Source organism: Panicum virgatum, chromosome 3K, assembly GCF_016808335.1.
Source record: "Panicum virgatum strain AP13 chromosome 3K, P.virgatum_v5, whole genome shotgun sequence".
NCBI classification, from domain to species: Eukaryota; Viridiplantae; Streptophyta; class Magnoliopsida; order Poales; family Poaceae; genus Panicum; species Panicum virgatum.
This window is the reverse complement of record NC_053138.1, coordinates 23,720,633-23,728,626: the sequence shown is the minus strand read 5'-3', so window position 1 is coordinate 23,728,626 and position 7,994 is coordinate 23,720,633. Positions and strand designations below refer to the sequence as shown.

Below are 7,994 nucleotides of genomic sequence, written 5' to 3'. Positions count from 1 at the left end.
GAAAGAATCAAACTCTCTTGAGTCGGAAACAAGAATCATTAGTGTCAAAGAAAGTTTTTGCTCAAGTACATTCTTGCTCAAGTTGTTTATTATTTTTATGTTGCATGATGCAAGACTCTATGCAAGTCAGTAGACTTTATAAACTCCCATGTAAAACACCCCATTCGGGCCGGTGGGAACCGGTCCGGTAACCCGGCCCGGTATCAAAATTCAAATTTAAATTCAAAAAAATAAAAAAATTCCTAAAAATACTTCAAGGTGCGACGAATCTAATGGTGTCAGATTTTCTCAAAAATTCGTCCATTTAGTATAGTTTGCGGGCATATGAAGTTAAATCAAAAAAAATGGGCCGGCCCATTAAGGCCCACTGCATATGGCGACCGGTAAACCGGAAAACCACTTTTAAACCGTCGGATTTTTTGATTAAAATACCGGTAACCGATCAGACCGGACCGATAAACCGGTCGGAACCGGTTACACATGTGCTTTTGAATTTGGATTTGAATTCAACCGGTTTTTACTGATTTTCGGTCAAACTGGTCCGGTAAACCACTACCGGAGGGCGACGGTTTGACCGGACTGGTCGGTTTTGTAAGCCCTGCTGCGGTCACGTCATGTAAGCCCTGCTGCGGTCACGTCACGGCGCGTTGGTGCCGGCCAAACAAACGCCCGGGGACGATGGCCGTCGACGGTCGACGTCGAGGGCGCCCAAAGCCCAGCAACCAACTCCCCCGGACTTCCGGTCCACCACTCCACCACCTTCCCCCGGACCTGACCAGACACCCCCCTGGAACGCCGCTGATCACACACGACACGACAACCGCCGTCTCCAGGAACACAAACGTCAACAGGCCGCGCGCTTAGTCGTTGCCTTGCCACCTCCACGCCGCCTGCTCTCATTCTCTCCCTGCCGTGTCAAGTCGTCGTCGTCTCGCCCTCTGCCGCGGCGGGGTTTGGTGGCGAACCGGCCGCGCCGCGGTAGGTGCCCCGCCGGACGCCGGCACGGCGCCCACGCAACCCTTGAGCCTTGACCCTTTCCGCGTCCAGCCAGCGACACCAGCGCCACCCCGTCGCCACTGGCAACGCTGCCATTTTGCCAAAAACGAACGACTGGCTCCTCTTCGTTTCAAAAAAAAAAAAAAACGGCTGGCTCCTCGTCCATTTGACACGAGCCGATTGATTCGTCTTTAAAAAAAAAAAGCACGAGCTCTCTCCGATCTGCTGCCACTGCCAGTGCCACCTACCGCACCTCGTGTCCTCGTCAGCCGTGATCACCAGTTCGCCACCTACCGCACACCCCCGAGCTCACTGCCATGGGCTCGTCTCGCCGCGCGCCGCGCTCTCCGATCCCCGCCCTTGTCCTCTGAGAGCGAGAGCTCTCTCGTTCCCGCTTTGCCGCCACGCCGTGCGTCCAGGCTCTCACGATCAGCTTCTCCCACGGCCCACGGGCAGGTAATTGGATCAAGCTCGACGATGGCGCCGGTCGTCAGGTCGTGCGTGTCCGTGAAGGCCGCCGCGAGCCCGGTCAGGTACAGATCCACGAGGGTCGGGGCGGCGGGCTTGGGGGCGCCGGGACGGCTGCGGGTGTGCTCCTCGTCCGTGGCGCTCGGCGGCGACGCCTGCGGCGATGGCGGTCGCGCCGCCAGCATCAGCGGGAGGGGCGTCGTCGTCCGGGGCGGTCCCGGCTCGCTCGGCGGCGACGGGCCCAGCGTCAGGCGGCGGGACGTCGCCGCCACGTGCAGCGCGAGCTTCCACGGGGTCCGCCCCGTCCCCGCCGCCGCCGCCGCTGCCGTGGCGAGCGCCGTGCAGCCCGCGGCGGCGCCGGCGTTCCCGGAGCGGGCCAAGGTGGTGGCGCTGGTGGCGGCCATCATGCTGATCTGCAACGCCGACCGGGTCGTCATGTCCGTCGCCGTCGTGCCCATGGCCGCGCAGTACGGATGGTCCAGCTCCTTCGTCGGAATCGTCCAGGTAACCACGGGTGGATCGCCTGCAACTTCCGTTCCGTCTTTCTCCCTAGTCTTTTTTTTTTTTCATTCGTGCATTGACGAAAAGTAGACGCAACGCAAAGGCCCGCTGTTTCTCTGAAATTAAGCAACAAATTCGCTGCTCTGTCGCTGAAGAACAAAATGTTTAGAGCAACAAAGTCAACTCCGCTTCGACACGTCAGTGCCAGACGCGATCGGAAAACGACTGAAGCGTTACATTTTAGAAGCACGCGGAACTGCAATGATGGGAGGGGGTCTTTTTTTTACCTGGTGATAGGGAACCAGGAGGATTACACATACACTGCGGGAAAAAAGTAACTAGAAGCACTCAACTAAAAACTCCATGTTATGTACGCCTAATGCTCGATAAATATTTCAACTGGTTAAAGACTCGGACCAATATTACCCGCAAAAAAAAAGAGACTCGGACAAATAAACCTGTATGCATGGCTGCCTAGCACTGAATGAACACAGCTTGTTATCTTGCTATTAGGCTGATTGAATCTGAGGTGAAATCTTATCGCCATTTATGCAGTCATCATTTTTGTGGGGATACGTTTTCTCATCCATGGTTGGAGGAGCTTTGGCAGACAAATATGGCGGCAAGAAGGTGATGGCAGGTGCTGCTGCACTCTGGTCCTTGGCTACAATCCTCACTCCTTGGGCCGCCTCCCGCTCCACTATCATGTTGCTTGCTGTGCGTGCACTCTTTGGCATAGCAGAAGGTGTTGCATTTCCGACAATGAGCACCTTCTTACCAAAGTGAGTAACAAATTTGACCCACTGAATTTGCTTGTAATTGTCCTATTAAGTTGTCTTTCTTTAAGCCACATCAATCTCTGTCTGAAAGGAGAATAACTACCTGGGGTTGAGATTGAATAAATTACCACCTCAGCAAATAGAATAATTCTTTCAAATGTATATGCAAGTATTGTTCATCTAATCTTTCTGGTATTTCGTTGATGTTTCTTTTATTGATATCAACTCTAGCTGCTACAGTATCTGACATTCAAACAAGAATCTGTTTGGGATTTGATCTAACATTGAGCATGAACCAGGTGGTTCCCGACACAAGAGCGTGCCACCGCTGTTGGCATTTCTATGGGTGGATTCCATCTTGGAAACGTCATCAGCTTCCTAGCAACACCGATCATCATGTCACACATAGGCATTACTGGAACATTTGCCTTCTTCACATCGCTTGGTTACTTGTGGCTCTTTGTGTGGATGTTTAATGTAGAAAGTGATCCTATTGACAGCCGTACCATAAGCAAATCTGAGCTGCAATTTATACTAGCTGGAAGAAGTGGACCTAAAGCTAAAGGCAGTAAATGCCCATCCCTAAGGGAATTGTTCTCAAAACTTGAGTTCGTGGCTGTCACTGTAGCCAATGTGGTCAACAACTGGGTGAGGATATGCATGATCGGCTCGCAACATTAAAGTTTAGCCATACTGTGTGCAAATTCTAACACCGGCAAATTGAAAATACTGTGCAGGGTTACTTTGTCCTACTGTCGTGGATGCCAGTGTACTTCAAAACGGTATGTGATCAAAGGCCTTCTAGTTGATTAATATTATTCACGACTCCAAGCTGTTTCTAACTACAAGGCTACCACAGGTTTATAATGTAAATCTCAAACAAGCAGCATGGTTCAGCGCCATACCTTGGGCAGTCATGGCTATGTCCGGTTATGTTGCAGGAGCCTCTGCGGATTTCCTGATCAAATCTGGTTTCTCTATAGGGCTAGTTCGGAAAATTATGCAGGTAAATGCATTGCCTGGGAATTGCCTTGGCCTTGCTCTGTTCACAGAATAGACCGATCCCTCGTAACCTGAAACAAAATGACTCATTAGAATTATGATTTCCCTGCAGTCCATTGGTTTTATGGGTCCCGGTGTGTCATTGCTATGCTTAAGATTTGCCCAAACTCCATCAGTTGCTGCAGTTCTCATGACCGTTGCCCTGAGCTTGAGTTCTTTCTGCCAAGCCGGATACTTTTGCAATATACAGGTAATGTTTCCTTCATGCCCTGATCAGTGATCATAGTTAGCACCTTCAACTCTAGGACCAATGTGTTCCCTTGCTGGAGTACTACTTCCACCAGTCCTGTACATCGATCTGACGGAATGTGTTTTCCTTTATTTCTCGAGCAGGACATTGCTCCCAAATACGCTGGATCCTTGCACGGTATGTTCGTAACTCGAGATCTAGCAGACAAGATATGAGTTTCCTGTATCCATCGCTGCATTCCTCTGGCTCTGTATCTGACTGGCATGATCTTCTGCCGCGTGAACAGGGCTCACGAACGGCATCGGGACGGTGGCGGCCATAGTTAGCACCATCGGGGCCGGCTATTTCGTGCAGTGGCTCGGGTCCTTCCAGGCCTTCCTCACCCTCACGGCGGCGCTCTACTTCAGCGCCACCGTCTTCTACAACGTCTACGCGACCGGCGACCTGATTTTTGACTGAGAAACAAAACTGCTAAGATTCTTTGGTGCAGAATCCCAAAGTGTACCAACATTTATTTGTACCTCCCCAGGAAAGGAATTAAGATAGACCATCTTATTCGCTTTCAATATAATGCAGAGTTTTCTCTGTCAAAAGAAAAGAAGAAGAAAGGAATAAGATAGAGGTTGTTTGTTTACAGTTTACTTCCAGTGGAACCGCGCGCAAAGCCGCAAACGGTGTTAGCTTGCGAGGAAATCACAGAGGAACATTGGGGAATGACAGATGCGTGTCCGGTGTTCGACGAAATTACCGTGCAATACGATGCGCAGATGCGGCGGAGGGGCAAGCGTGGACGATGACCTCGACCTGCCTACCAGCAAGGCGGACAGCGCAACAAGGCAAGGCCGACTAGGCTAGCAACCGGCTGAGCGGCGGCCCCCGAACGGGGGATCTCGGGAGGCGCTGTCCGGCCGCCGTCTTCCGTCCAACGGCCGAGTGAGGGGATGAAAAAGAACGGAAAAGGACTCGCGCTTGCGGGCTGCGGCGTTAGTAATTGGTGGGCCGCAAGTGCCTTGGGCTCTGGCCCAACAGTGGAGTGTTTTTTGTAGGTTGGCGGCCCAGCACAGAGCCCACCTGATCCGTTTTATCTTCTTGCACAAAGATTCTTAAACCAGGAGTTCAGGACCGGCACACCTGGTGATCAAACCACTCACATACGCATTCATACAGACTCTGGAGTGCATTCTCTCAACAGTAGTGTGCAGCAACAAGTTACAACTGCTGAAGCAGCCGTACACATTCTTGGTTTTAGTAGCCACAGATCTCTCAAACCTGTGCACCTGCGCTCGCTGTGTCGTTCAGTCCCTCGCGACCTCTGCTCGTCTTCAGTTGAAATCACACAGCTGCGGGTGCTCCTTATTACCCCGAAATGATTTGCAAACAATCCACAGCACTTCTGAAGGCAAGGAAGCCCGGTCAGGAGTCACTCCTGCTAGGCTTGTTCGAAGCTGGGATGACCTGCAAATTTAAAAATCGAATTAGGGATTCACAAAATCTCGTTTGATACTGGCTTGCTCGCCAATGTTTTGGTCGGTTGTCGTACGGTCTCAGCAGATGGTATCCAATCATTTGTCGCAGGATTGCTCGTGCATCGGACAAAGCTGGCAGACGAGCAGCCATTGGTAGGCACGCTAAAGGCGCTGCCATTGGGTCTCTCCACTTTGATAAACCCTGTACCGGTCTGCAAAGAAATATGACTGGGTTAAACATATATCCATGTAACAATGTTAAAGATTGCACACTGCAACTAGAAAAAACTACTACATTAGAACGAAAAATGAAATTGTCCGCCGTACCATTAAGAGAGTCTATATATAGTATCTGGGACAAAAATAAAATTTGGGTTATTGGGATCCTTGCATTTTGCTTTTGGTTTGGAGATACCAAGCAGGCAAGCACCATGAAGGGCCTCAATATTGAAACCTCTGAGTTTAATGCAAGTTCCTAATGCTCCTACTGCTTTGCCGAAGAGCCTTCAGCAGAGTAGTACAACTTAAGCTAGAAAATGCACCATGCCCAATTGTTTATACATGCATTTTAGAACAGTTTATTTATACCAGTAGTAGCACACCAATGCATGAAGTCAGCCTGACTATGCTAAAGAAATTGCAACTGTTCCCTTTATTGCTATAGTTGGATGAGGTTTCAAGATTAGTTAGTTTTACCATTAGTGAACCATGTTTTACCGCCCACCAGAAACAACCAATGTGGAGATTCTGGGCCTGACCTTAGCTTCCTACCATACAGCTCTTGCCAGGTTTCACAAACAGCACTTATCATAATGAAAATGTTCTTTACCTCTTGTTCTAAAACTTCTGTTCAATGAAATACTGGCAGTGCTCCTGCTATTACTTTAAAAAAGAAATCAAAGTGTAAAGCAATCTTCAGATTTTCCTAGCCCATTCATATTTCATGAAAAACACATACTCCTAATGCCCATTTGGCTAATCATAGCATTTTCAAGGACAAGTGGACAACTGATAGTGGCTCTAATAACGAGCATGCTGAAAGAGGACCGGAAAAAACAAGAAACAGGATGGTAATTGACTAGTACTTCTCTGGCAACTGCAATCACTTTTGCAAGCAAATTAAACACCATTTAGGTGAAAATTACACTAAACCCTTGTGTGAACAAACTTTATTCCTTGAATGCAGTTATGATGGGACGATTTCAATCAAGAGTTCAAAAGCAGCTATCGCCAGACGGCAGACACACTGACATGATAAGATCGAACGAAGAACAATAACTACATATACATAGAGTGATTACCTTAATACAGGATCTAAAAAAATCATCTTCCTCTTAATGGATATGTGCTTAGGCACGTTAGCGGGAGAAAAAAAAAACAGAATCCTATCTTACACCTCAGCCGACCTACTGCACCGACAAGCAATTTGTCACGCACAACTAGAATTTACAAATTCGGCAACACAATTTTTTCCCTAAACTAGCTTTCAAAAAAAAATCCCTAAAGAGGGCACACACGAGCACAGGTAAATTCAAAGCTTACCGTGTGATGCTGCTTGTCGATGCCTATGAGCCCATCGTAGTACCGCGTCTCCACGTACTCCTCCCCGCCGTCCACATCCCCTGCTCCGTCCAGCACCAGCTTCTGCACACGAGACAAGGCAACCACCACGCTCACGTCGACCGATCGATTTCAACGGCCACACACGTACTAGGCACGTAGCAGGAGGTCGATACCAGCCTACCAGGAAAGTGGGGGGAAAAAAAGGCGCTCACCTGGGGCTTCGCCTCGAGGTCGCGCAGCTTGCGTAGCTCCGGCAGGTCGTGGGCCCCGGCGCCGGCCTCCGTGCCGGCGTCCTCCGACGGGTCGCTGCGCGGCGGCTTGGCCGGGCGCCTAGGCGCGACGCTGTCGAAGTAGTCCCGCACCTCGGCCTCCACACGCGCCGCCTCCTCCGGCGGAAGGTGCGGGTCGCTGCGCGCCGGCCGCGTCGTCGCCATGGCGAGAGGCGCCGTCGGTTCACCTGCTCGGCAGTCGGGCCTCGGCTCTGGCTCGGTCCAAGCCTCCAAGGGACAGCGAGCGGGGGTTGGTGATTCGGTGGCGGACCAAGCCGTCGTTGGTGTCTGCTCTCTCTATGGGCGCGGGCCGCTGGGCGGGCACCGGGAAGGGCGGTTTTTGCTGTGAGAGGATGACTGCGTGGGGACCCGGGCAGGTGGGGGTGGGGGCGACGGCGGCGGCGGCGGCGTGATTAGGTAGCGTCTGATTGCGAAAGCTGGGATGGTGGATGGATTAAGTTATCCTCTGATGGGGAGATCCGCCGCTTCTGGGCCCAAACTAGTGACCGCTGATGGCGACGGGGCGTGATGGTTCCAGATTTCGCGAGGTGCCGGCGTTGCTGTTGCTGCCATCCTTTTTGCACTTTGCAGAGCAAGCCTTGATGCCTTGGTAGCTTCTTGTAAATTACGGTCTTACGGAGAGAGCCGAGCACAGTCAGGCACCAAACAAAGCACGTTTAGAATCACGGGTGTTAGGCAT

At 51.0% G+C, this 7,994-nt stretch overlaps 2 protein-coding genes across 2 annotated transcripts; one reads left to right on the top strand and one right to left on the bottom strand.

The window, feature by feature from the left end:
* Positions 1-1,201: 1,201 nt before the first annotated feature.
* Positions 1,202-4,628, top strand: LOC120698502 (probable anion transporter 2, chloroplastic). The gene is made up of 8 exons (XM_039982136.1): positions 1,202-1,968; positions 2,521-2,747; positions 3,044-3,392; positions 3,482-3,526; positions 3,604-3,750; positions 3,859-3,996; positions 4,140-4,173; positions 4,283-4,628. The coding sequence occupies exons 1-8, from the start codon at positions 1,474-1,476 to the stop codon at positions 4,453-4,455; spliced, it is 1,608 nt and encodes a 535-aa protein (XP_039838070.1). The 5' UTR covers positions 1,202-1,473; the 3' UTR covers positions 4,456-4,628.
* Positions 4,629-5,088: 460 nt separating this feature from the next.
* On the bottom strand, positions 5,089-7,656 carry LOC120698503. Its single transcript, XM_039982137.1, has 4 exons — positions 7,238-7,656; positions 7,005-7,106; positions 5,537-5,674; positions 5,089-5,451 (listed from the first exon to the last, which is right to left on the bottom strand). The coding sequence occupies exons 1-4, from the start codon at positions 7,457-7,459 to the stop codon at positions 5,410-5,412; spliced, it is 504 nt and encodes a 167-aa protein (XP_039838071.1). The 5' UTR covers positions 7,460-7,656; the 3' UTR covers positions 5,089-5,409.
* Between the last annotated feature and the right edge of the window lie 338 nt (positions 7,657-7,994).

What these genes read in the sequence shown, in the direction of transcription:
- LOC120698503 (XM_039982137.1), bottom strand. Translation starts at nt 7,459, where the DNA reads ATGGCGACGACGCGGCCGGCGCGCAGCGACCCGCACCTTCCGCCGGAG. An exon ending in TCGACAAGCAGCATCACACG is followed by an intron (nt 5,675 to 7,004) that starts GTAAGCTTTGAA and finishes ATTTCTTTGCAG; the next exon opens with ACCGGTACAGGGTTTATCAA. An exon ending in GGATACCATCTGCTGAGACC is followed by an intron (nt 5,452 to 5,536) that starts GTACGACAACCG and finishes TTAAATTTGCAG; the next exon opens with GTCATCCCAGCTTCGAACAA.
- LOC120698502 (XM_039982136.1), top strand. Translation starts at nt 1,474, where the DNA reads ATGGCGCCGGTCGTCAGGTCGTGCGTGTCCGTGAAGGCCGCCGCGAGC. An exon ending in CCTTCGTCGGAATCGTCCAG is followed by an intron (nt 1,969 to 2,520) that starts GTAACCACGGGT and finishes CCATTTATGCAG; the next exon opens with TCATCATTTTTGTGGGGATA. An exon ending in TAGTTCGGAAAATTATGCAG is followed by an intron (nt 3,751 to 3,858) that starts GTAAATGCATTG and finishes ATTTCCCTGCAG; the next exon opens with TCCATTGGTTTTATGGGTCC.